A 27,273-nucleotide genomic window follows, 5' to 3' on the forward strand; every position below is an offset into this window, starting at 1 on the left:
TTATACATACCTGGTGCCAAGGCGGCTAGAATCGACAATAGACCACAGCCTGAACGCCACGTGTGTATTCTTGCTATCCGGGGGTGCGTTTCCCGAAAGCATTGTATGATCGCAACTTCCGTCGTTATCAGCATAGTTCAACGATTTGGTGTTTCCCGAAACCATCGTTCGCAAACAGCATCGCAAACTTGTGTGGTTGGAACGACATCTCTCGAGCTGTGGTTAGAAGCAGAGTTTCTAGTTTACATGAGATGTAGACTGAATAAATCCTTATCTTTAGCAGAACAAGCAAGCTGACATTCAGTACAACCCGTGTTATTTATTTAGAATACATACAAATGTAATTTACGTCTTTTAGTTTGTCAAGAGATTTAAAGCACAGTTTTTGAAGACTGCGCATGTGCTCAACTATGTAAGAACGAGTAAATATTGAGTCTGGTAATAAAGCAAAATAACTGAGAAAAATTAGAAATGGTCTTCAGATGCCATGTCTGTAACTTATATGACAAAATCTAGCGTTAATTCGATCTCAAACAGATTCATTAAAATAAGTTATAAGTCCACCACGTGCGAGACGTCATAAACCAGCGTGGTTGAACGATACTTTGCGACATACGGTTTCGGGAAACAGTCGTGACTAGCTAGTCGATTTCTCCAACGATGCATCGTACTACGGTAGTTAAGCAGCGAGCTATATAGTTGTACTGGAAACAACTAGCTGGCCAATTTAAATCAAAGAGCATTTCTATTGGCTAATCTGCGGTCGCTAATTGTAACAGAACGACTATTTGAAGTCTTTTAATTAAAAAAATTATCTCTTGTTTTTAGAAACGGACAGAGAAATTATTTTCGTTCATCTTTTCGCCACTTTGAGACTAATACTTGCTCCATTATTATGACGGTTGCTGTGGAAGTGATCAAACGGAGCTGGTCCGGGCTAATATTCTGGCCATCGCTGGTATTAGTCAAGTTCATCAGAGGATTTGTCCACCAGGAGCTGTCTGACTGAAGTCATTATTTCTCCCAGCAGTTCTGAAAGTCTCTCTCTCTCTCTCTCTGTCTCTCTCTCTGTCTCTCTCTCTGTCTCTCTCTCTCTCTCTCTCTCTCTCTCTCTCTCTCTCTCTCTCTCTCTCTCTCTCTCTCTCTCTCTCTCTCTCTCTCTCTCTCTCTCTCTCTCTCTCTCTCTCTCTCTCTCTCTCTCTCTCTCTCTCTCTCTCTCTCTCTCTCTCTCTCTCTCTCTCTCTCTCTCTCTCTCTCTCTCTAATTACCTGTGGAATTTTAATTGGCGTGGCCTGCCAGTGGGAAACGCGAAGGTGTCCAAGGTCATTCCGAGTCGTTCGCGAAACGCTCTCACCCACACAGACGACACTGGCTGCCTGCCCGCACAACACAGCATCACATAGAAGCGCAGGCTCTAAAACCAGCACCTGCTTTAACAATAAAACAATAAAGAGAAAACGGGCACCTCACACCAACCGACCGACTGATGCATTGTAGGGTTATGAGGTTAGAAAATTTGATTTTATGGTGCATCAATATTTGGGACACAATGTGCCTACCACAGTTATTGTTAGTACTGTGATTTTAAGGATTTTAAGAAAATATTTCTGTCATTTTGTTTGGTTATTTTATTTTGTTTTGTTGTGCTTTAGTTGTGGCCATTATAGGCGTAATCTCTACATCTAGCAAATGGGCTTTATACACAGCTGCACTACTTCCTGAACTTTAGCCAGCTCCTTTGTTTCCTGTCTTCCATTATTGGACAAACTGATTAATCCAGGTGTGTCTGGTTATTGTTGTTGGTCAGGCACACCTGGATTAATCAGTTTGTCCAATAATGGCAGACAGGAAACAAAAGAGCTGGCTTAAGTTCAGGAAGTAGTGCAGCTGTGCATAAAGCCCATTCACTTTGTAAAAAAATAGCTTTTAATGTTACATTTTATTAAATGTTTTATAATTATATATTTTTTTTATGTTTTACTTATAATTGTATTGCTATTAAGTTATGGTTGTATTGTATATAAAGTTTTAAATATTATTTATTACTTTTTTATTATTATTACTATTTATTTGATACAGATTTTTTACAAATCATCCAAAAAAAAAAATGTTCACGAGAAGTTTTTTCCTCTGCACAGATGAAAACATTATCAAAATGATTCCTGTTCTCACTGATCCGCAGAAACTACAAAAAAACGCTGTATTATGCGTGCCAGACAAGTAATAAGCGCCTCCATAAACACGTAATGTGCATGTGCATGCATCACCGTTTTTACAGATTCAAGTTTTTTAAGTTTACACACGGAGATGATAACGGTATCGTTTTAAAAAATGTGCACTTTGAAACCTGTTTCAAACGTTGCGTTCTCATGCCACCAAAACACCGTTGTCGTGTAAATAAACTGGCAGAACACATTAGCTAAAAGTTTTCAGTTGAAAACGGTGTTGTGTAAGCGGCCCCTAAGTTAATAACTAATGATTTTTACAACGGGAATGAATCAATCAAATACATACTTAAGCTAGACAATGACTTTCTGTTAGATATGCTGTACAGTCAAAACAATATTTACATTAATTTCCTATTATCACTGTAAGGCTGCTTTGAAACGATCTGTATTGTAAAGATCTGGAAGGTAAAAAACACTTTGTAGTGTGAATAAGCGTAACAAGTATGGTATATTATTGTTTTAAACATTGGTTGGTTTCCATCTCATCTTTTAAGGCACAAACAGCCCTTGTCAATTATATTATAAGTCATGCACAGATCCATATTTCCAGAAGTCCTGGGTCTGCTGTGCTGATTTGTGCACATCAAGGCAGTATCTGAGGATGAGGAAGATAACTGTCTGCAAAAGGGATTTAAATCTAGAACGTTTCACAGTCCGTTGAGCCCTGACCAAGCGCAAGAGCCACAAAAACGGGTTATAAAAACACAGCTCACGTTTTTTATTGTCCTCTCGTCGTTCAGAGTGTGTGTGATGACGTGCTAGGCAACCCAGTTTATATCTAAAGCCTCACTCTGATGTGAATCTTAACTCCCAGTTGTTAACTGAGCTGAAGGTTTGAGGTTATATGACCTAAAGGAAGCTCGAGGATCAGGTTAAATGAATAAAAGTATTAGCAATAAATATTTTTTGAAAATAGACTCTGTGGTCTGTTCAAAAAATCCCATATATGGTTATTTTTTACCGAACATTTTTTCTTTCTTTTTGGCTTTAGCAGAGGCCAGAAGCCAGATTATCTTTAGCAACACAGTGTTTACTGTGTGTTTACTAAGATAGCTAATTATCATCACATCATTGAATAAGTCAAAAGCTCACAATGTTGGTAAAAAATAAAAATAATTCATCAGAAAACCACATATAAACCTTTTTTGTATGAAGACTAAATAATTGATTCATTGGATGCCACATTCAAACCACATATGATTGCTCATGCTGTTTTAGTGCAATTAAAATGGAATTTATCAAAAAACCTAATGATTATTATGGGATTTGTATAATTGAGGGCTAAGGCTAGAATGAGCTTCGCCTTGTTTTTATTTTGGAGGATGAGTCTCATAAACGAGTCTTGGCGGTTTAGGAATAGCACTGTCTTGTGGGACCAGAGTTCAAGCAGCACACGCATTTACATGAATAAATGTGCCAGTGGTTATTAATGCTTTGTTATGTCTTAAACAATTCTAATACTTCTTATCTCTGAGGGCTGAGCTTTGGCACAGGCACTCTTCACACATTCAAGGTAATTTTTCAGAACTGTTGCGCATAATTCTCTGGGTTTTTGTTTTCTTTCTGTTGTGCAGTGTGTACGGATGCCCCTTGGCTAAGAAAAGGAAAACCCAAGAGAAACCTCTGCAGGAGCCAGCTTCCAAACGCCGTCCGTTTCTAACTATGGCTGATGGAGAGCCCGCCATGTATGAAAGCTATGAGCCAGAGGCCATGGAGGAGGGAGAGGAGAGGGAACAGGAAGTAGAGGAAGTGGAAGAAGAGGAGGAGGAAGGGGATGAGGACGGGGATGATGAAGAAGAAGAGTGCTCGGATGACAATGACGAGCCAGGAGAGGAAGAAGAGGACGAGGAAGATGGAGAGGTGGAGAGAGGGGAGGCAGAGGAGATAGAGCAAATGGAGGAAGAGGTAGAAGAAGATGAGGAAGTGGTGGAGGAGGATGGGGATGATGAAGAGCAGGAAGACGACGAAGATGAGGATGAGGACGAGGAAGAGGAATACTATGAAAATCAGAGTCATCAGCTAGGTAAGCAATTATGTCTGATTTAATGCATATCCTGAATGTGCGTAAAACCATGGAAAAACTTTCTTAAAACTTTTGAACTTTCATAAATTACATAATGAGAACTGTTCTTAGAACACAAAAGTTTTTTTTTTCTTAAACATTCTGTAAAACGTTTAATGTTTAGAATCTACAGAAAGACATGTAGTTGCTCTGACACACAGAATCCTGCATGAAATATGAATCAAGGGCAGCTTATTGTAGGTCAACCAACATTTCAAAGTATAATTGACCGAGTATGCAGTCATTAAAGTCAATGTTTTATTTCCTAAATTGCCTGTTTTTGTTTCAAGTCATGCGGTATATGTAATTTGCGGAATCACAATGAAATCTACATACACCCTGCAGAGAATGGCCGGCCCTCGCCATCCTAATTAATGTGGATTTTACAGCAAGGAACGATCCAACTCCCCTTACGAGATTGAGGGAAAGCAGATGTGACTGCTTCCTTAGTATGCGTCTCACCCTCATTCTCTGGTGTCCTCAATCGCTTGTGACAGTGCTTCCCGAGTAATAGAGAGAAGAGGCTCTCGGAGTTATTAACTTTGGCCCCCCTCCGCACATGCACGCCACCGTCCCGGAGGTGTCAAATACACTCAACCCCCCCCCCCCACCACCCCTCCCCGGTGAAAATGGGCTCCTCCTGAGGATATTTCTGGCTCTGGAAACAGAGCACCTCATCCTCTGCTTATCCCTGCAGTCTCATCCGCCTCTGTCCCAAATACTAGCAACACTCAAATCTTTTCAGTCCAATCGAGAGGCTTTCAGAGCAGCCTGTGCTGCTTACATGTTATGAAACATACATATGTCTTGTGAAGCATTTAAAAGCGTGCCTGATGATTCATGCACAGTACAGCTTACCATATTGCAGTTTCTCTAAAATTCATCCGTTTCTTTTTTTCCGGGATGCTCAAATATGTTGCGGCATAGTGGCAGTTACCATCTTACTAAACTGCATTTGATTATTTAAATCAATTTGCACCTGTGTCATCGAGCTGTACGTGAAACCCTGGCATGACATTTGTCTTAGATTTGCTGCATCAATGCTATCGCTCATGAGACGTTACATTTTCATAATGATAGTGTTCAGGCGGCTTCAGATTATAGAGAGGACTGACATTTCGTTTGTGAATTTATCTTGCCGCACAAGCCGCTTGCTTCTAAAATAAATCGAAAGGCCCTAGTGCGCAACGTATTCGAGGGTGCATTTTTGGAGCGGTTTAGAAAATGTCTACAAATCTTCAAGCAAATTCCATGTATTGTTCTCCTTTCTCTACAGACGACAATTATCCCTGTGGTGGACAATCAAAATCCAATCAAATAGTTGAGAAGGACAATAACAATAACAACAACATGAACAATGAGGAGTATGAGAATTATGACGAGCTTGTGGCCAAGTCCCTCCTCAACCTGGGTAAAATCGCAGAGGATGCCGCCTACCAGGCCATGACTGAGTCCGAGATGAACAGCAACTCCTCCAACAGTGCAGGCGAGGATGACGACGATGACGACGATGATGGGAGCGAACAAGGAGGCCATAAGGGAGAGTTGAGCGTCGACTTGGATAGCGATGTGGTGCGCGAGACCGTGGACTCCCTGAAGCTTCTGGCCCAGGGTCATGGGGCCGTGCTTCCCGACGAGGGATACGCGGACGGCGGGCCTGGGGATACTTGCCCAGCTGGCCACCCTAACGGACGCGGCCACCCGGAGGAGAGCGAGGAGGAAGTGTGTCTCAGTAGCCTGGAGTGTCTACGCAACCAGTGCTTCGACTTGGCTCGTAAACTTAGCGAGACCCAAACGTCCGAGCGGCCCATGATGGAGCACCAAGGTCACCAGGCCATGCTGCACCATGTTGAGCAGCAGCATCTGCATCCACATCAGCCTCCAATGCATCACATGCCCAGGTATGACAGCTGCCAGATGGACCAGCACAGACCCCTTGAGAGGAACTACTCAGACATGGTCAATCTGATGAAGCTTGAGGAGCAGCTCAGCCCCGCTTCACGAGGATACCCGTCTAGCTGCGCTCAGGAAGGGGATGAGGACACTACATCAGTGGCTTCCGAACGCTCAGATGAAGCTTTCGACATGACTAAAGGCAACCTGTCCCTGCTGGAAAAGGCCATTGCTCTGGAATCCGAGCGTGCCAAGGTTATGCGAGACAGAATGGCATCCGAACAGATGGTGGCTCGGAGGGACAATCAGCGCCTTCATGGAGAGCACAGCCCAAGGCAGAGCAGCAGTGCAGAAGAACGCAAGGCCCGACTCCATCACGATGGCGCAAAAAGAGCATATTACCCTAAAGGTAAAAATAAAACTTCTAATGAGATTTTGCATTTCTGCAGAGATTTCAGTAGCTAGTTCCCTTTCATTATCAAGTTTATAGAATGACATTATATCTCACAATGTGGCTTCATATCTCACGATTGCACCTTTATTTCTCCTAATTGTGGATTTATTTCTCCTAATTGTGGCTTTATTTCTTCTAATTGTGATATACTTCTTGATGTGACTTTATATATTCCAGTGTGACATTTTATTTCTTATTTTACAAAAAAAAATCTCACAATTGTTAGATATAAAGTCTGTATTTCCTTTTTTATTTCTTTATTCCTGGTAATTGTGACTTTAAATCTCACAATGTGACCTTACAGTATATCTCATGTTTGCAACTTTATACCTCCTAATTGTGCTATATCTCACAATGCGACTTCATCCCGCATTTTCACAGACAAGGCTTAAACCTAGTCCCAGACCCAGACTAAAATGCATATTTTAATTGTTTAAACTGACGGCAACTTACACTGACTTATCTTATAATATGTCTGTACGATTGTTTGTCTCAAGATGCACACCAGTAATGTTTTTTTCTAAGGCTACTTAAATATCCTAATTGAACTAAAGCCAAATTCGGGGTTAATCTAAAGCCCTGTCTGTGGAACCAGGTTCATATCTCACAACTGCGAATTTATTTTTCCTATTTGTGATATCTCACAATGCAAGTTTATTTCTCATAAATGTGAGATATATTCCACTGTGAATTTTTATTTATTTAAAAAAAAAACTGCACACTTTACAGATTTATTTTTTATTCTAATTGGAATCAAACGAGTGTATTTGTTTCCATAAATGAGCGTATTTGCACAAATAGTGAACTTTTGAATATGAAAATAATTTTCTCATCCTTAAAGCTGTTGCAACATTTGTTCTCCAGTGTCTTGGGTCACTTAACATTCCGTCACACACTGCGCCAATGACATTGATGACACTAGGGTCACTTTGGTGAGACAGAAACATTTTTGGGGCTTGTTTTAAACATCCAGGTCTCCCTGGTAGCAACTTCCATAATGACAACAGCTTATGTTGCTAAAATAGGTTGACATGGTAACATCAGAGACTTACCTTGTCAGGCATGAGTAATGGCAATCTGCATGGCCTGTTAGGAAAGCAAATCTCATCCCTTGGATTCCATGCATGGTTTATTACCTCAAATCCTTCCCAATACACAACCACTACTTTTTGGAGTGAGCCATCATCTCTGATATATAATGCAGATATTAGCAATCATAAACTACAGGAGCATATAACAAACAGTGGTTATGTTATTGAGGATCCTCAGATTACCCGTAGTTACCCAACCTAACTGCTCTTCCCATCTAGTATTTCAAAAGGTTCATCGCTGCTTCATATGTTTCATTACCTTCCATTTGCTCAATTTGCACTGTGTTTTCCATTAAAGATAGTGTCTCTGTGCTTCCGATCGCAGTTTGCTGTTGTTTTCAGTGCACGACCACAGCAAGTCAGAGGGTCGTGTAATTATAGAATTACACCACGATTTCACACCTCGTCTCCAGAAACTATTCTTGGCTCTAATTATTGGAGCGTCGTTATTAAACATGTCGAGTGATCTCACTGTTCTGACTGACAGGGTGCATTATTATTGCATGCTTGTGGAGTTTTACAGCAGTTCTTTTTGGCTAATAAAAGAGGGAAGTATATTACAAATGTGTTCGCTTAGCTAAACCGATTTGAATAACAGAGAATGCATGTATTGTATTCTTCACAACTTTATTGATCAGCCAATGGGTGCTATGATGGTTCTCTGCTATCATTTGCTGGTTTTCCCTTTTTGGTCTTCATGGTAGAGACTACGCACACCGCGAACCAGAACCAGTGAAAGATGAACATATTATCTTGCCGGTTTTCACTTGAAACTTGCAAGCTAATAATGGGGAACTGTTATAGTGGAAATGTTAACTTATTTAACAGGATGATTGTGAATTGGTCACACATTAAAGTTCAAAGAGTTTATTGTCATATGCACAGACAGAAAGCATGTTTCCCTGTACAACGAAATTCTTACTTTGCCGTCCACATTAAATATCATACAATAAATACAATGTCATACAGAAATAAAATAAACCATAAAATAAATTAATGTGTGCTTGGATGGAGTTAAAATGCTGTGAGATGAAAACATTGAGACATGATTTATGCGTATAATGTATATTTCCTTATATTCTGATACCTAGTTTGTTTATACACACTGTAAGGTGCACAATTGTATATTCCATATTTATATAACCGTTAAGGATGGTAGAGATTGTTATTATAATCACCCACACATACTGTATGTATGCATGTTGTAAGGGCTGATATTTTATTATATTATTAATATTATATTACATATAATTAGTTGCAAATATATCTAGAATTGTTAATACATTCAAATTGCATCTGTAATAATGTGGATATTTTGTCCTGCTGTACAGCAAAATTAAAATGTTAAATATTTGTACAGTATTGCACTTAGTTTAGCGAAGTATTGCTTCAGTTAAAAAAAAAAAACATTCTACATATTCTAAATTCTGATGGGAATAAATAGACAAAAATCATTGAAATAAATGATGTAACTATTTGTTTTATTGTCTGACTAAAGAAATTCCTCTTAGCTGTGACTGGTGGATTTCTTTGAATTACAATCCAGTCAATTCTGTCATTCTGATTCAAATCAGGGCAGTCAATTCATAAATTCAGAATTTTTTCTATGGGAACCCTGGCCTTGTGCATCTGTCCCTCTCAGCCACACGTCTCGCTCAGGCTATATCCTTCCAGTGTCCAATTTCAAAGCAAACAGCAAACAGACAGTGATGTTTGAACATCGCTGTAACAGGAGCATAACTGTTATCACAAGGAATCCGGCAGGTTAATGGGATTTGCTTACTGTGCCTGTTACATGATATGCCAATAACTGTCTTTGCTTGCAGACTCAAGGGGAGATAAAAAAGAAAGCAAGTGTCCGACCCCGGGTTGTGATGGCACGGGTCATGTCACGGGGCTGTATCCACACCATCGAAGCTTGTCCGGCTGTCCCCACAAAGACCGCGTGCCACCGGAAAGTAAGCCGAATTTAGAGTCCGTTTGCACTTTATAAATGTTCCCATGTGTGTTTGCTACGTGCTGTGGGCATGTTTACCTCTCTTTTCTAGCATTTCTGTAATGCATATGAGTGCATTTCCTCCTCCACCCAAACCGGTGGCGCTCTTTCTCACACAAACAACTTTGCTTTTTTGGATGTGCTGATTGTGTAATAATTTTAGGCTGTTTTCTCAATATGGCTGCACTGATCTCTTGGACGCAAAGCAGATTTTTCATCCCTACTTTTAGTCACACCTCTAATTGGATGAGGATCATGTCACATGCGGGTTCTGATGAGTCAGTTTACTGCAGGCCCAGAGACGTGGAGCTGCAGGATGTGTCATACACAATCTAATGGCTAGACTCATTCAGCTCACCAAAAATAAATCCGTTATTATTGAAGAGAGATTTCTTTTCCTCTAATGCCAATGCTTTCACACAACGTGCATGCCATTAACACATCGCATGCCTAGAATCTTCTTTCGCCGTATGGTGATTAACTTTATGATGAACTGGTTTCAGCTGGAACGTTTCTTAGGAGCATGTGCATGCTGTTGTCACTGAGCCCGTTCAGCTTAATGCAACACAAGGCTTTCATACTCACTCTGGATCCTCCTAACCTTCTCTCGCCCTCTCCTCTCTGTTTGTCCAAGTTCTTGCTATGTATGAGAATGTTCTAAAGTGCCCCACGCCTGGCTGCTCGGGACGCGGCCATGTAAATAGCAACAGGAACTCCCACCGCAGGTGAGTGGCTGGAAGGGACGTGGAGAGAAGACACTGGCGGCACTGTGGGGACTGATGTTCCAGTCTTTTTACACGTTTTATACAGGGAATTTGAAGAATACATGGATTTAGATGGAGCCTTGCTTTCAGGAAGGAGAAGAGGGACTGACTTGTTTGTGTTGTGCTGAGCTTGACTGGATGATAGAAACGCATAGCTCCAGGCTCAAATATTTGATTTGCACATTGGCAATTTTGACATTGCAGACTGGAGATTTAGGATTAGATTCCCACCTGGAAGGTGGACTTTTGAAACCTACAAAAAAGCCTCTACAATTAATAAAATAAGCTAATATATAATTCTATTTAATATTTATTTAATTATATTTAACTGATACTGTACGCACATATACATATAATATAAGAAGCTGTTTGTTACAAGATGAAACAGAATTTAGCATTATATTTTGACTGCTTCTATACTGCTCTCTTCATTTGTAAGTCGCTTTGGATAAAAGCGTCTGCTAAAGGATTAAATGTAAATTTGAATGACTAAAAATGTATAAAATAAATAATTTATTATATATATATATATATATATATATATATATACATATATATATTAAATTCTAAATAATATTTTAGTTTAAGATTAATTTTAATTATATGCAATTGCTACTGTATATAATTCTAATATAGAAATATTATATATAATATTTAATATAATAAAATATTATATTGAAAGAAATATAGCTTTGGGTGTACAGCAGTACATATGAAAGCGCTATATAAATGCCTTATTCTATTCTATAATTTCATATATGATTTTATTTTTTTTGTAATAAAACTGTAATGTTACAATGTTTTTACAATTACAAGATGAAACGGAGAATTTGGCCTTTCCGAATCTGAATTTTCTTAAGAATGAGAGCTTCACACATACAGTACAACTCTTATGCAGTTAAGATGTGCACATGGTGTACATTCAGACAGATGCAGTCTCCACCCGAAGTCGCTGCAGGCCATGTTATATGGAACAGCTCCTATGGGACACACACACACACACACACACACACACACACACACACACATTATTAGAAGGGTTGAGCTGAAGAAAACAAAATGTATAATAGGGCGATATAACAACCTTGTACATTATATATGGTTTCTCTACACATTCCTCATTGCATGGTTGTCATGGCAACTCAGCATAGTGACAGCCGTCCTTCTATCTGTCAGTCACTCACTCACTTTTTTCCCCCTTAAAATTCCATTCCTGTAAATGCACAAGTACCCTGTGCTTTTACGCTTTATGTGTTTCTGAAATTGCAGAGCGTGTGTTTTTTTTTTTTTCTGTTTGTATTTTTGTCTCATTTGTTTATTTTTTATATTTTGAGAGTGACTGAATGGTTTCCGTATTACCCGAAGACAATAAGAAAATTGCAGACGATAAGAAGACAGTTTCCAACCGTACAAAGGATTACGGAGAGAGATGACAGAAAAGTGGGAGAAAAAACAAACGGAGAGGGAGATAGAGAGAGTAATGAGAGGAAGAAACAACAAGGCAGAAAGCGAGCGAGTGAGAAAGGAGAAAAGAGGAGAGCAAGGGAGCGTAGCTGGATGTTCTGAAGCTCAGTTTGCTGTAGTGTGTGTCTCTGAAACGACTGCGGTATCTCGCTGTGAGGAGCTTTCTGAAGCCAGCCAGCCAGAAATGCCCAGCAGATATCTGTAAAGCTTTGCCTTCATACTATAGAACTAGGCCACATGACATGCATAATTCATACATAAATATCCCCATGTACCACACACACACGCATACCAGGATTTTGCAAACACGTTGGAAGTCTGTATTCAGAGAATGTCATAAAAAGCGGACTATTCTCTCTGACAGACTCGTCTCCATATGCTGGTATTATACATTCCCTCATATCTCACTTTGTTCTTCAACTTCTGCTATGTGTGTGTGCGTGCGTGCGTGTGTGTGTGCGTGTGTGTGTGCGTGCGTGCGTGCGTGCGTGTGTGTGTGCGTGCGTGTGTGTATGTGTATGTGTGTGTGTGTGTGTGTGTGTGTGTGTGTGTGTGTGTGTGTGTGTGCGTGTGTGTGTGTGCCCTTACATGCTGCCCGTAACGTGATGTTAACACTACATAAATTGCTCTGCTGCTGTTGCAGTCTCTCGGGATGTCCCATAGCCGCCGCCGAGAAGATGGCAAAGGTTCAGGAGAAACATCTCCCCTGCGACACCACCAAGTCCAACCAGGCATCAGACCGAGTCTTGAGGTACTGCGTGACCCCCCGTGACACGTTTAATAAAGATATAATGCAATAAGTCTGGCTTTGACTTGTTGCTGGAATGGTACGTTAAATCAATGCACATTTCACTGTATTGTAGTAGAGCGAGTACAAGTTGTTCCAGTTAAATCCTAAAAATCATTTTAAGAGTTAAAAAATGTAAATAAATTAAACTATAAATGAAAATTAAACTAATTTAAATGGCGGGAACAATCCATTTAAGATGAATCTGTTAATACAATTAATACAAAACCGGTTGCAAGCAGTAATTCATGTTGACTTTAAATACAATGAGCCCTATTTTAACGATCTGAAATGCAAGTGTCAAAGCGTAAGTAACTTTGTGGGCGGATCCCGGCGCTGTTGCTATTTTCCCGGCGGGATAAATGCCTCTTGCGCCCGGCACAAATCTTACATGTGTTGGTCTGAAGTCGCCTCATTATTCATGTGGTTTGGGCGTAACGTGAAATAAACCAATCAGAGCGTCCTCTCACATTCCCTTTAAGAGCCGGCGCGCTTGTTCCACGGCGGATTGCTATTATAACGGCGGGTTTGCCAGCGCACGCCAGGAGCGGTCCACAGCCGAGGAGACCGACGTTCTCGTCAGGACCGTAAAACACAGAGAAGTGACATTGTATGAGGATGATGGAGAAACACACACACATTAGCTTCGGTTAAACAGGCGTATAATAATTTGGGTAAATGTGTAATCTAGATTTTTTTTTTTTTATCTAGATAGATTTTTTTCCACATCTTCACGGACACAACAATGATTTCCCTCGTGTGTTAATATTTTTCCTTGTAATAATGTATGATTTACAAAAATGAAAACTGCTGCGTCTGTTTAGATTAGAGAATCAAAGTGTGTGTGTTGTTCACATGCTACATAATGGCCAAGCATGCGCTCTTAAAATACCATGACTAACGCGCGGCGCCGCTGTCTTTAGACTCGGTTTCTCCTGGTCAGTGGAGGAATTGTTTTCTGAAACTGCAGAATATCACCAGGGAACGTTTGCGCCGGAACACACTCCTCTTTTCACTGAACCGCCCCCCGAGCGCAAGTTCGTTCCCTAATTTACCGACGTGCGTCTGTGGAGGGAAAAGTCCGCTGTGCGCGGGTGCAAAATAGGAATGATACATGCGTCGGTGTTCAAAGTCAATTGCCCTGGGTGCAAGATACGGCCCCATATGTCCAGGCCTCTGATACCCAACCTTGAGTCCCGGTCTTTTTACTTGTTGCAGGCCCATGTGCTTCGTCAAACAGCTGGAGATCCCACAGTATGGATACAAAAATAACGTCCCAACCAGCACTCCACGATCCAACCTGGCCAAGGAGCTGGAGAAGTACAGCAAGGCCAGCTTCGACTACAGCAGCAGTTACGACAACCAGCCTCACGCGTACGGCAAGCGGTCCCTCACCCCGAAGAGCCATGGCCGGGACACCTCACCCAAAGGATACGATGGCAAGCTCGTCTTTATTCCTTCCTCTGTCATTGAAGTTGGCAAGGTAGCAAGAGTCAGAATTAATAAACTGGCCTTTCTCTAGGGGATCAGATTGAAATAAGATTAGAGTTAGTTGTGTACTGTCTGACATCCTTGAGGTATTTTCCATTAAAAAAAAAGATTACTTTCTGTATTCTATTTTGAAGTAAAGGCCTTCTCTTAATAAACGCATTAGTTTGGATTTTTTTTACAAGCATTCGTCGAGTTCAGTGCTCCTTTATTGGAAATCCTACTTTACTTCTTGGCTTCTGAAATGATTAATAACCTAGGTACACAAACCCAGTGAGGAGATTTCCAATTTGCATGCAGATCCTTTAATAGAATTATGGCTGGATGGATATTTTTGACCACCAAATGTAATATAATTTATCATTTTTCATGATATTCTATATATGCATACTGTATTAATGCATATTGAAGGCAGTTATGTAACCTTTTTGCATGATGCCTGATGTCTGGGTGGATGTTTTTCAGTTTCCTCAAACATTTAGTTTCTCTGTCTTTGGTTCAAGCTTCATTTTGTTATTAGTTTAGTTTGGTTTGGTTTAGTTTGGTAATGTTCAGCGCCGTAGCTCTCAACTGCAGCCCTGCTCTTGATAAATGAGTGCACTTACATTTGTGAAGGAATCAAATTAACTGGAACGATTTTGTTCAAAATGGTAGCGCTTGATTTCACGCCCAAGCCAGAACTTGTAGAGATTTCCTGTCAACAGAATTCGGCTGGATATTTTGGTACGGTTTCATTAGCTGTGCTTAAAATAACTCATTTTCATTATAACTCATGGTTATTACATCAGGACAGTCTTGATTGCTCATAAGGAGCATTACAGCGTGCCCTGCAGTGATAATATAGACAATGTTATTGAGATCAGAACACATACCACATCTCTGGAATTAAAGAGCATTCTTGCGAGTGATGTACTTGCCTGCATGCTTTATCTTAGAAATTCTGTTTTTGATAAATGAGACAAATGAAGAAAATTAAACCTTGGGAAAATAAAATTATGAGAATAACATTCAATTAATGTTAGGAATTAACGGCACTTCATTTAGACTCAGTTGGCAGCATCGATTAGTTACACCCAGTTTAGTTGTAATGACAGCATTGCTATTTGTCTCAATGCAAAATGAGAGGAAGAATAAGATCAAATGGGAGAGTTTACATCTTGAATAAGTGATTATAACTGCATTTTAGCAGCTGATTTGTCAGCTTCCAGTATTTGAGGATGCTCAGTTACTTCATCATTTTTTTCAAAGTTTGTCTATGAATGTGGATTTATATAAAAAAGAATTGCTGTTTAAATGCTTTCCGTGTGGGTCTTAGATTTCATGTTAACAATGTGTAGCCCTCTGCATTAAACCTAGATACACTGTCAAACCATTCTCTCTCTCTCTCTCTCTCTCTCTCTCTCTCTCTCTCTCTCTCTCTCTCTCTCTCTCTCTCTCTCTCTTGCTCGCTCGCTCTATCTCTCTCTCTCTCTTTCTCTCTCTCTCTTGCTCTATCGCTCTCTCTCTCTTGCTCACTCGCTCTATCGCTCTCTCTCCTCTCTCTCACTCATTTGCTCGCTCGCTCTATCGCTCTCTCTCTCTTTCTCTCTCTCTTGCTCGCTCGCTCTATCGCTCTCTCTCTCGCGCGCGCGCTCACTCTCTCTCTCTCTCTCTCTCTCTCTTGCTCGCTCGATCTCTCGCTCTCTCTATCTCTCTCGCTCTCTCTCTTGCTCGCTCGCTCTATCTCTCTCTCTCTCACACTCAATTTCTCACAGCATTCATCATGAAACATCAGCTCATCTAATAAGCCTGTGTGTGTGTGTATCTGTCTGTCTGACATCGTTTTGACTGGTTATCTATCTATCTATCTATCTATCTATCTATCTATCTATCTATCTATCTATCTATCTATCTATCTATCTATCTATCTATCTATCTATCTATCTCATTCTAGTATTCCATATCTCTCTCTCTCTCTCTCTCTCTCTCATTCTGTCTATCTGTCTATTGCTCCATCCATCCATCCATCAATCCATCCGAGTGCAAGCAGGCCGTCTGACCCGGTATATGTGTGTGTGTGTGTGTGTGTGCGCAGCCAAGCGCTACTGTAAGACCTCCAGCCCGGCCAGCAGCACCACGAGCAGCTACGCTCCCAGCAGCAGCAGCAGTCTGAGCTGTGGAGGAGGGGGAGGAGGAGGAGGAGGGGGAGGAGGAGGAAGCAGCGCCAGCAGCACCTGCAGCAAGAGCAGCTTCGACTACACACACGACATGGAAGCCGCCCACATGGCTGCCACCGCCATCCTCAACCTGTCCACGCGCTGCAGAGAGATGCCCCAGAGCCTCACTGGGAAAGGCCCGGAGCTCCTGGCGCAGGTGAGGATCCACAACTTTATCCTGCCAGCTCCTCTCTCTCATGCGCACCCACTTGTACTGCTAATATATTTTTCTTTCTCTCACTGGGTATTTCTTAGTTTCTCTGCACTGCCTTCCTGTATGACTGTGCTCTGTGCCGGTAAAGCCAGGTAGTGCGGCGAAATGAGGGCATGCCCATTTAGAGTCATTCTGGGCAAACCCCTGGTCCTCTCGTCCGAGCTGCCGAGCTCTTTTGCACAGGGTGTGATTTAATACAGTGAGTGACAGCAGCACCTCTGTAAGCTCCTCTCTGCTACAGTCAGGGTCATCATATGAGCCTAATGGTCTGAGCGAGCCATGATTGCTTTAGTGACGCATCGATTTTAAAGACATAATCTGTGTGGTGATAAAGAGAGCGAGGGGATGGAGAGGACCAGAGGAAGCTGGCAGCTGCAGGAACGCTGGAGTAGTGCTGCCCATACCCTTTCTCACAGAGGCAAGTAGAATTAATGTCGATTTCAGCTGTGGTCCAGGCCAAGCCAGCTCTCCCAGCATCCCTCTGGGTACATAGGAAAGACAATGACCTCTCTTTAAGGACAGTGAGGCAGCAGGCTGGAGGGAGAGGGGATGACAATGAGAGAGAGAGAGAGAGAGAGAGAGAGAGAGAGAGAGGGGGGGGGGGGGGGGGGGGGGACAGAGCAGGGCTCTATATATTCACTAATAAGCAGCTGTACATGGAGATGTAGGGCAGCGCAAAGAAGATCCTCGCACTCTCTTCTTTCTTATCCTTTCCTACACTGTAAAACATGCTGGTTGTAGAATTTATAAAAAAATTAAGAAAAATTAAGGCTACTGTTTCGATGTTTTTGTTTTTTTTAGTTAAATTCATCTGCTTTAAAATTGTCTAAATCCTGCCATCGGTGTTTTCAATGAGTAATGTACTGTACAATACCGTATAATAGTTTTAGGTCGGTGAGACTTATCAATGTTTTGAAAATAAGTCTCTAATGCTCACATGCATTTAAATGATCAAAAATAAAGTAAAAACAGTAATATTGAGAAATATCATTACAATTTAAAATAGGTTTTTTTTTTTTTTTTTTTTTTTTTTAATTCTGAGTGAAAAGCTGAGTTTTCAGTCTCCAGTGTCACATTAGCCTTCAAAAGTCAATCTAATATGATTATTTGCTGTTCAAGAAACATTTTTTTTATTATCAATGTTGAAAACAGTTGTGCTGCTTAATATTGTTGTGGAAATAAAAAAAAAATCAGGATTTTTTGATGAATATAAAGTTTAAAAAGAACATAGTTTATTTGAAATATAATTTATTATAACATTATAAATATCTTTGTCCCTTATGATCAATTTAATGTATCCTTGCTGAATAAAAGTATTCATTTCTTTTCTGTTTTTATCAAACTGAACGTAAAGTTTTGAACGGTAGTGTACATACAGAACAAAGTGTTTGTTGTCTCATTATATGCCACATACAGACCTTAAGACTTTGTGCAGTACATGAAACATGGCATGGGTAGCTAACAACTAACTAATCATTTTAAGGAGAGGTACAAACAAACACAGCTTGACATCAACACAAAATCAGCTACAATGGTGTAATAGATAAATAAAACTGGCAAATGGTCAAACAATGCAACCATATTAATTATTCATCCCCAATGCAGGGAAGGGGAAAGAAGCGAGAAACTTGTGCATATTTAAACACACAATACAAGCTACATTTGTTGGTTCAACTAAGTATATTATAACAGAAAATCTCCTTCGAGATCCTGTGCTTGTGTTGCTGTAAGTTGTTTAACAACTGTTTAAGGTCGGCATAAAACATTCGTCTTTTCTTCCCTATTGTAATGTATATCTGAGTGAAATGCCTTCTCGGACGAGAAAAATAACGTGGATTACTTAATGATGTTTACTAATAAATCATTTATATGATTTTTATGATTTCACAAGTGAACTAAAAACAATAAAAAATACTATTTACAAACAATGTTTAGCAATAAGGTACGAGAGGCTGTATCGTGAATAAGTCACGGCTGAAGGGCGTTAGGCACGATGCGAAGCGGAGTAACCCCTTCAGCCGTGCCTTATTCGCGATACAGCACTAGCCTCGAGTACCTTATTGCTTTTATAAAACGGTTACCACACAATGCAACTATTAAAGCCGAAAAACATGTATCTATGCAACTTTCATGAAGTAAAATCACTAAAAGCCTTCCTTCCGCTGGAAAAAATAGTCCCTGACCGTAACAGCAACAGAAGTTACACACATTATTTCGCCAATAGATGGCGGCAAAGACTGTGTTTATGAGTGAGTCAGTCGGTAGTTCCTTATGAACATTTACATTGAAAGGATGTTATCTGTTAAAAGGACAAGATATCGCAGCGGACATTCAAACGGATTTTTTTAATTATGAATATATAGAACTGACCTGAAGGAAAATGCTATATCTACTGTAAATGCAGATACACTCGCTCACTCGCTTACTCGATCTCTCACAATACTCTACTATAGCTTCAATTAACAATATCGACGCGATCAAACATGTTTGTGTTGCTAAGAGCGGTTGCTAGGGGTGTTGTGTAGTGATACATAGAACCGTTGGGTGAAGCGGTCACAGCCGTGTTTTATCGTGAATATAAAACTGCAATTGACCAATCAGAATCAAGGATTGGAACTAACCGTTTTATAATTAGCCTACAATTAATAAATAAAATATTAATAATACATTTTATTTTATTATTAAATAAAATAATACACATTTTACTTGATGAAATTATCGATTTAACAGAGCGTATAAACCATCTGTCATTCTTCCCTTCCATATCTTACTCTGCTTCTTTCTCATCCTTTTACCTCTTAATTATTCCCTTTACTCTTTATTCTCTATCAATCCTCATCCTCCGTCTTCTCTTTTTGATGGCAGAGCCCTGACGACAGAGATGGGGATGAGAACGGAACCCTGGATCTGAGCCGGGCTGGAGGGATGGGGGAGGGCAGTGGGGGTACAGTGCTGACCCCCCTGCAGCCCATGTCGCCCCAGCGGCAGGCCTTGCTCAACAGCCACTGCTACCAGATGAGCACAGCAGAGTGCTGGGACCTGCCGGTGGACTACACCAAGATCAAACGCCTGGACGAGGACCACAAGGAGGTACTGCCCCCCCGACAGCCCTTGAGTCTGCCTGGAGACGGACCGCAGCACTCACTTTACAAAGTGAATTTAGATCAATGTCAGCAGCACTTTTTTGCCCACTGTCTTTGTTGCTCTGTAGAATGTGATCAATATCTGAGAGTTTGGGTGGAGAAATGACCAATTTGTATTATTAAATAGAAGAATACATAATAACGAAGTTATTTTTATGGTCGATTGTGTAACATAGTATAAATACTAAAGAACTAACTAAACATTATTGTGTGTTTGCGTATCCCGACACAGCGACGTTGATTTAACCAATGGCGTAAGCTTAGGGTGGAGCTACAGTATCCAATAGCTGATGAGGAAGAGTGTTCAGGAAACCTGTTTGAAAGCAATCATTATTTGTGAAGTTATGTTAGTGACGATTCTAGTAGCAAAAGTAAGAAATTACACACTTCATATTTAAAAAAGACACTTTCTAAATGTCACTCACATTTTTATCGGGAATATTGTTGCAACAACTAATATTAAAATTACTATAAAACTATGACTTAAAATTATTAAGAGCACTGTAAAAAAATAATTTCATTATTTGTAATCACAACTTTTTATCTTTTGTCAAATCGACTTAGATAATTAATGTAATTCAGATAACATAATATTTTGAGTTTCTATTGATTAAACCAATCTCCTTCATTGCATTAACTCAATTGTTTAATTTCAATAAACTCAAATTTTTAAGGCAACCAGGTAACTTACTTTTTTAAGTTAAACCAGCAATAATTTTTTACAGTGAGGAGATTTCTCTTTGGTTGTTCGCATCTTCTTTCACCGGGCATTTGCTTTTTATTAGCAACTAACTTGCTTGGTATGGGATTTTTTGGTATTTTTCACCCAAAAATGAAAATGATCCCATAATTTACTCACCTTTAAGCCATCCTAGGTGTATATGACTTTCTTCTTTCAGCCGAACACAATCAGAGTTATATTAAAAACAGGAATATCCAGGCTTTTCCCAGCTTTGTAATGGCCTTGAATTGTGCCTGGGTTTTTGAAGCTCCAAAAAGTGCATCCATCCATCATAACAGTGATCCATACGACTCCAGGGGGTTAGTAAACGCATTCCGGAGCGACGCAATGGGTTTTTGTTCGAAAAATATCCATATCTAAAACTTTATAAACTATAATCACTGGCGTCCGTGCTCACGATCTCGAGAGTCAAGTTCCGGCGGAAGAGTGACCTCAGTCTGACCCGACGTATGATGTAGGATGTAGCTCCTCTTTTATTAAAATCCTCTGACTTCTTCTTTTAAACTTCTCATTTTAGACTTCTAATTCGTGACCTGTTTTGTTTTGCTCTATTCTCTGTGCTTCCACGTTCTTCATTTCTCACCGCAGCTACGCCTACGTCATGCGTCGGGTCAGAGGTCACCCTTCCACCGGAACTCCTCTCTTGTGAACGCACGTTGCCGGAAGCAAGTGATTATAGTTTAAAAAAGTTTTAAATATGTTGAAAGTAATAATATGTAAAAAATATTTTCTTACAAAAACCCTTTGCGTCGCTCCTAACCCCCTGGAGTCGTGTGTATGGATTACTGTTTATGATGGATTTTTGGAGCTTCGAAAATTTGGGCACAATTCAATGCCATTACAAAGCTGGTAAGAGGCTAGAAATTATTATATATAACTCCGATTGTGTTGTGCTGAAAGAAGAAAGTCTTATACACCTAGGATGGCTTGAGGGTGAGTACATTTTTTGGTGAACTGTTCCTTTAAGAAAGCTGTATTCCTCCTATTGTAGTGATGTGAAGGACAGGATGACTTGTAAGGACATCTAGTGTACAGTACTGGTACTGCATGCCTTGAAAATTGAATTTTCCTCTGTTAATTAGTCATTATTGAACCTCCAGACTTAAACTGTTCTTATTATTATTATTTCAAAAGGGATTTGATGTTTTGGTAAATTGTTGGGGAACGCAAATTGGTGTTGTTTTTTTGCGCAATGTTTTTTATATATGTAAACTGTACTATTCTTCCTTCTTATTCTGCATCATAACATGCATTGAAATCTCTCTTTTTCTTTCTCTATCCCCATTTTCAGGATGACCTGGACCCCTTCCAGGATCTATTAGAAGAGCAGCAGTATTCAGGAGACGTGTCCCTCCCGAGCCCCAAACACAAATTTGCTCCGTGCAAGGAGAGCAAGAAGGAGCTCCTCACGTAAGCATAGCGTCTGCTCCGGATAAGGACGATTCCCTGTTGTTTACATGTGATGCTGTAGCATTATTTTTAAAAATATAATATTTAGTGTGTCCATTGTACACTACCGATGTTTTCTAAAGAAATTAATACTTTTAATCAGCTAGGATGCATTAAATGTGAAAAAAAAATATAATGTTACCAAACATTTCTATTTCAAATAAATGCTGGGGGAAAAATCCACTAAAATATGAACTGTTTTCAACATTGATAATAATACGAAATGTTTCTTAAAGCACCAAATCAACATATTAGAATGATTTCTGATGGATCATGTGACACTGAAGACTGGAGTAATGATGCTGAAAATTCAGCTTTGATCACAAGAATAAATTACATTTTAAAATATATTAAATTAGAGAACAATTATTTTAAATTGTAATAATATTTCACAATATTACTTCACAGTTTTACTGTATTTTTGAAACAAATAAATGCAGCCTCAAGAGTTTTAAACGATAGTGTCTACAGTTTAAAAGTGATATTATGTCAAAATGTCAGTTTTATCTTTTATTTGCCTTCTCTATTTTAACAGTTTGACTGAATTAAATCCTGACAGTTAAAGTAATTTAAATATATATGTATATAATAAAAGAAAATCCAGGTTAAATTGTGCTGGGCATCATTTTCATCATAATCTAACTTACTATCACCTATATATAAAATATAAGCAAAATCTTTTATTTAGCAATGCCATTTGTAAAGAAATGTACTATTCGCAGTCAGCTATGATTATTTATTCAAGATCAAAATAGTTCAGCTGGTCATGTGACCTCAGCATCCATGTAAAAATGAATTATTAGTCTTCTAATGAAAGCGTATGTGATTTTAAACATATTTTTTCCAAAGTACAATTAATTTATTTGCATGTAAAACTTTCTAATGATACACATGACCCTGAGTGCACGTTAGTAGCAGCTGTGCAAGTGTACCATGTCTCATACCAAATCCTCTCTCAAGGCTATCAAGCTGCCAACTGGCTGACAAGGGCATGCGTGGTATGATGACATCTAACTCCCAGGATCTGAAGTAAGCCCTCACGCTCTCGTGTTTACACGCCACCTCAGTTGACCTTCAAAAATGAGGTCTATCTGAAGTTACACTAATCTTTTTCATGTTTTCATTGCTTGCAGGTGTCCTACTCCTGGCTGTGATGGCTCTGGGCATATCACAGGCAACTATGCCTCACATAGAAGGTGAAGACTCACAGATATGCACATTAAAAATTGATTTGACCACCAGTGGATTAAAAAAATGTTTTTCTTGCTCTTAAGTCTGTCAGGTTGTCCCCGGGCAAAGAAGAGTGGTATTAAAATCATGCACAGTAAGGAGGACAAGGATGACCAGGAGCCAATCAGGTGCATTTTCTTTAAATTCCCTCATCGGTCCAAAGTAACTGGGAGTTGAATGTTACTTGCAGTAATTTACAGTTGTAAAGTTGAAATTGACCAGTTGTGCTGAGGAGAACTGCAGTAGGAACTTCACTACTGTGTGTGTGTGTGTGTGTGTGTGTGTGTGTGTGTGTGTGTGTGTGTGTGTGTGTGTGTGTGTGTGTGTGTGTGTGTGTGTGTGTGTGTGTGAACTCATCCCTGCTGTGCCCAATGTCTGTAGGTGTCCTGTGCCAGGCTGTGATGGCCAGGGTCATGTGACTGGGAAGTACGCATCCCACCGCAGTGCATCCGGCTGCCCGCTGGCTGCCAAGCGTCAGAAAGACGGTTATGTGAACGGAGCGCCTTTCTCCTGGAAGTCTGGCAAGACAGACGGCATGACCTGCCCCACCCCAGGCTGCGATGGCTCTGGTCACGTCAGTGGCAGCTTCCTCACCCACCGGAGGTACATCCGTGTGGGACTGTTTCTCAACAAGCCCATCATATAGCAAGAAATCATTTCCTTAATCAGCATTTTTGCATTGTTTTTCAATAAAAATATCTAAACTTTCTTAACTTATATTAGATGAACTTAAAAAACATTAGAAATGTTGATTTCGCAACTAACTAAAATAAATAAGATAAAGTTGAAGTGCTAAAATTAGTCAATTTAAAACTTATATTAAAATAAATTAAATCTAAATCGATTTTTTTAACTAATAAAAATTACAAACAAAATGACTAAAACTAAAAAAAAGAAAAACATTTTAATTTGAAAACCTAAAATGAAAAAATGGAAATATGAAAAATAATTCAAAATATTACTATAATAGTTTATACATACAGTAGTACTAAAATAACAATGGGTATTAAGACAATTAATGTTTGTTTTTCTTAATACCTCATTGACATTCTTTCTTATTTATATTATAAATAATAAAAAAGTTTTTTCAAGTTTAAGGGATTTTGTATGTTTATGCCTAAAACAAGAAAAAATGGCCAGTGATTAATTATTATGGTTAATGATATAATTATCATACAATAATTTGTATAAGTAAATTTATCTGGTTTATCTCATTTTAAAAATTGGCAATGGTTTAAGCAAACTACAGTTAATTTAAGATATATTCACTGAAAACATATAAATTTCATATTATCATACAATAATTTAAGTAAATTTATTTCGTTTTAAGGATGTTTAGATAAAGACAAGACAAAGATGTGGCAGTAAATGTATGTGAATCAGTTCATATTTTTCTTAGCCTTGGAAAATAATGTAAAAAAATGTCATCATAGTGTTTAATCTTTCTTATGTTTTATTTGTATGTCTGTAGTCTGTCTGGCTGTCCCCGTGCCACGTCTGCTATGAAGAAAGCTAGGATGACAGGGGTTGAAATGCTCACAATCAAGCAGAGAGCAAGTAAAGGTACATCATTTGTCTTTTATTCTATCATTAATAATGGAATTCAATTAATTTGACTCGGCATTTTTAACAGTGAATGTCTCCATGTTCCCTTCCAGGCATAGAAAACGATGAAGAGATAAAACAACTGGATGAGGAAATCAAAGACCTGAACGAATCAAACAATCAAGTAGAGTCAGACATGATCAAATTAAGAACTCAAGTAAGAGCATTTGCCATCTCTCAAAACGGGCATTGGCCGTGTGTTCAGTCACAGAGATGCCTTTGTCTCGGCAGATCACCACCATGGAGACTAACCTGAAGTCCATCGAGGAGGAAAACAAGGTTATAGAGCAGCAGAACGACTCGCTGCTACATGAGCTCGCCAACCTCAGCCAGTCGCTCATCAACAGTCTCGCTAACATCCAGCTCCCTCATATGGTAAGAGCCGACGGACATGTGTCCTCAGCTAGGGGTAAGACAATATCAGTGATCAAGGGACTGCAAAGTCAGGATTCAAATGTTTGATAATTAATTACAGGAAGGAAGTCCTGTGAATCTGAATAAATTCAAATGAGTTATTAAAGGGGTGGTAAAGTATGATTTCACTTTTCTAGCTTTAGTTAGTGTTGTTTAGTTAGTTAGTTGCTGTTTGAGGATAAACATCTGCAAAGTTACAACGCTCAAAGTTCAAAGCAAATTTGCTTTTAAAGAAAAGGACTACAACAAACGGCTGGTTGGACTACACGACATTCCTCACGGGTTAGTGACATCTAAAATTTACATAAGCCCCGCCCCCTGAACACACAGTCCATGTTGAGAAGAGGAAGAGTTGCTGTAGTCGAGCACATTTGTGAGTCAGCTCAAACTTTAGCATCCGTCTTATCACATGCAATAGAAAGTCACTCTGTGTGCATCTCACAACAGTTCCTATACGAGCGGTTTATAGATTATCATGACAGAATATGCTAATTGAAGATAGTTAACTCCACATCAGCGACATAAACTCATCAACTAACCATTCAGAGACGTCCTGTTGCTTCTACATGTTGTCACTTCTTTTTGAGTCTCTCCATCTTTGTCTGACTCCGTTTTAACATTAAAGGCAGAACAGTTTCTGTCATTTTAGTGTGTGTGTGTGTGTGAGGTAATCGCAGCTGCTAACACACATGAGCTCTTGAAACCCCGCCCTCTGCAGCAGCTCATTTGCATTTAAAGGGCCAGACACAAAACGGTGCGTTTTTGCAAACCCTCAAAAAGTGACAACTTTAACATGCTATATAAAAATATCTGTGGGGTATTTTGTGCTAAAACTTCACACACACACTCTGGGGACATCAGAGATTTATTTTACATCTTGTGTAAAGGGCATTTTACCACCCCTTTAAAGTTTGTTCATGTATGATCTTCAATAAATGTTTATCTGCATAGAATAGTCTTGTAGATCATATAGGCTGCCTCTTGTTGAAAGCCAGGGCCTGAGTCTGCATATCAGACGCTACCAGTACAGTAGTGATGAAGTTCCGGTTTCTATTGTTTCTCCCATCTGCTTCTTTATGTCTGTTGTTGAGTTCCTCGCAGTTCCATATGCTTCTGTGCTGAGGTCACTCCCCTTTACTGACCATTGTAGAAAAACAACCTCCACTCCAACGACTGCTTTTCAGTTGAGTAACAACATGGCCGCTGTGGATCAGGTGGTCCAACATGATGGCATCACAGAGCCTTCATATACACATTGAGACGGGGCGCGATTGGAAAAGCCTTGTTCAAATGTGGCAGCCATGTTAGTAAACAACTGAAACATGTCTTCTTGAATATGGCTCCTGAATCCTCCACCCCACTGTCGATGGATGCTATTTAGAGTGCGCACGAGGGGTCCTCAAGCGGCACTATCAGACGACTGTTGCCTATTCATGTGTCATGCCGCTCAACCAAAACTTGCACTGCAAAAAATAATGTTCTTCCTAAGCATTTTTGTCTTTTCTAGTACAAAATATCTAAACTTTTTTTTTTAAACTAAGCTACATTTACTTGAGAAGCAAAATTACTTAAGGTATTGAGGGACAGTTTTACAAAACGCGGCTAATTGGCGTGAGAACGCAATTCCAAAAGAGTGCCGATGGGAGTGTAAAGTTCTGCGCATGATCTACTGATGACACGCAAACTAAAGAACACACACACAGCCGGATCATTTCCATAATGACCAACACAATACCAAGAGCATCTGGTTTAAGACATGCTTTTATTGGCCGGTAAATAATGGCTCAAATACCAGTAAATTGACTAGCGCAAACCTTAGTAAATCACCTTGCATGATTCATTTAAATACTTTCCACCCATAAATGTTACATCTAAAAAGGAAACTCCTACAAATGTATATGTAATAAGGTATAACTTATTATAACTGTCCACGCCTTTTCAGCGCTGATTTTTTACTGCGTGTCTTTAGTAAATCCTGACAGTAGTTTTTTTAACTCCAAAAGTGTAATAAAAAACAATCTGCCAATGGGGTCAGAAAAATAGTCTTGTTTCCC

At 39.6% G+C, this 27,273-nt stretch overlaps 1 protein-coding gene across 1 annotated transcript in view; it reads left to right on the forward strand.

Annotated features, from left to right (window-relative positions):
* Window positions 1-27,273, forward strand: part of myt1la (myelin transcription factor 1-like, a) — a 94,695-nt gene that overhangs the window by 62,356 nt on the left and 5,066 nt on the right. Inside the window, exons 12-27 of the mRNA XM_079639419.1 lie at window positions 3,803-4,251; window positions 5,567-6,592; window positions 9,555-9,686; window positions 10,359-10,449; window positions 12,596-12,703; window positions 13,958-14,178; window positions 16,302-16,579; window positions 19,502-19,726; window positions 21,813-21,931; window positions 22,931-22,999; window positions 23,104-23,166; window positions 23,245-23,328; window positions 23,582-23,803; window positions 24,672-24,763; window positions 24,859-24,962; window positions 25,037-25,180. Of these exons, the coding sequence (XP_079495545.1) occupies window positions 3,803-4,251; window positions 5,567-6,592; window positions 9,555-9,686; window positions 10,359-10,449; window positions 12,596-12,703; window positions 13,958-14,178; window positions 16,302-16,579; window positions 19,502-19,726; window positions 21,813-21,931; window positions 22,931-22,999; window positions 23,104-23,166; window positions 23,245-23,328; window positions 23,582-23,803; window positions 24,672-24,763; window positions 24,859-24,962; window positions 25,037-25,180 (3,427 nt within the window). The remainder of the gene's footprint in view (window positions 1-3,802; window positions 4,252-5,566; window positions 6,593-9,554; window positions 9,687-10,358; window positions 10,450-12,595; window positions 12,704-13,957; window positions 14,179-16,301; window positions 16,580-19,501; window positions 19,727-21,812; window positions 21,932-22,930; window positions 23,000-23,103; window positions 23,167-23,244; window positions 23,329-23,581; window positions 23,804-24,671; window positions 24,764-24,858; window positions 24,963-25,036; window positions 25,181-27,273) is intronic.

This window comes from Phoxinus phoxinus (assembly GCF_949152265.1).
Source record: "Phoxinus phoxinus genome assembly, chromosome: 16".
In the NCBI taxonomy this organism is placed as follows: Eukaryota; Metazoa; Chordata; class Actinopteri; order Cypriniformes; family Leuciscidae; genus Phoxinus; species Phoxinus phoxinus.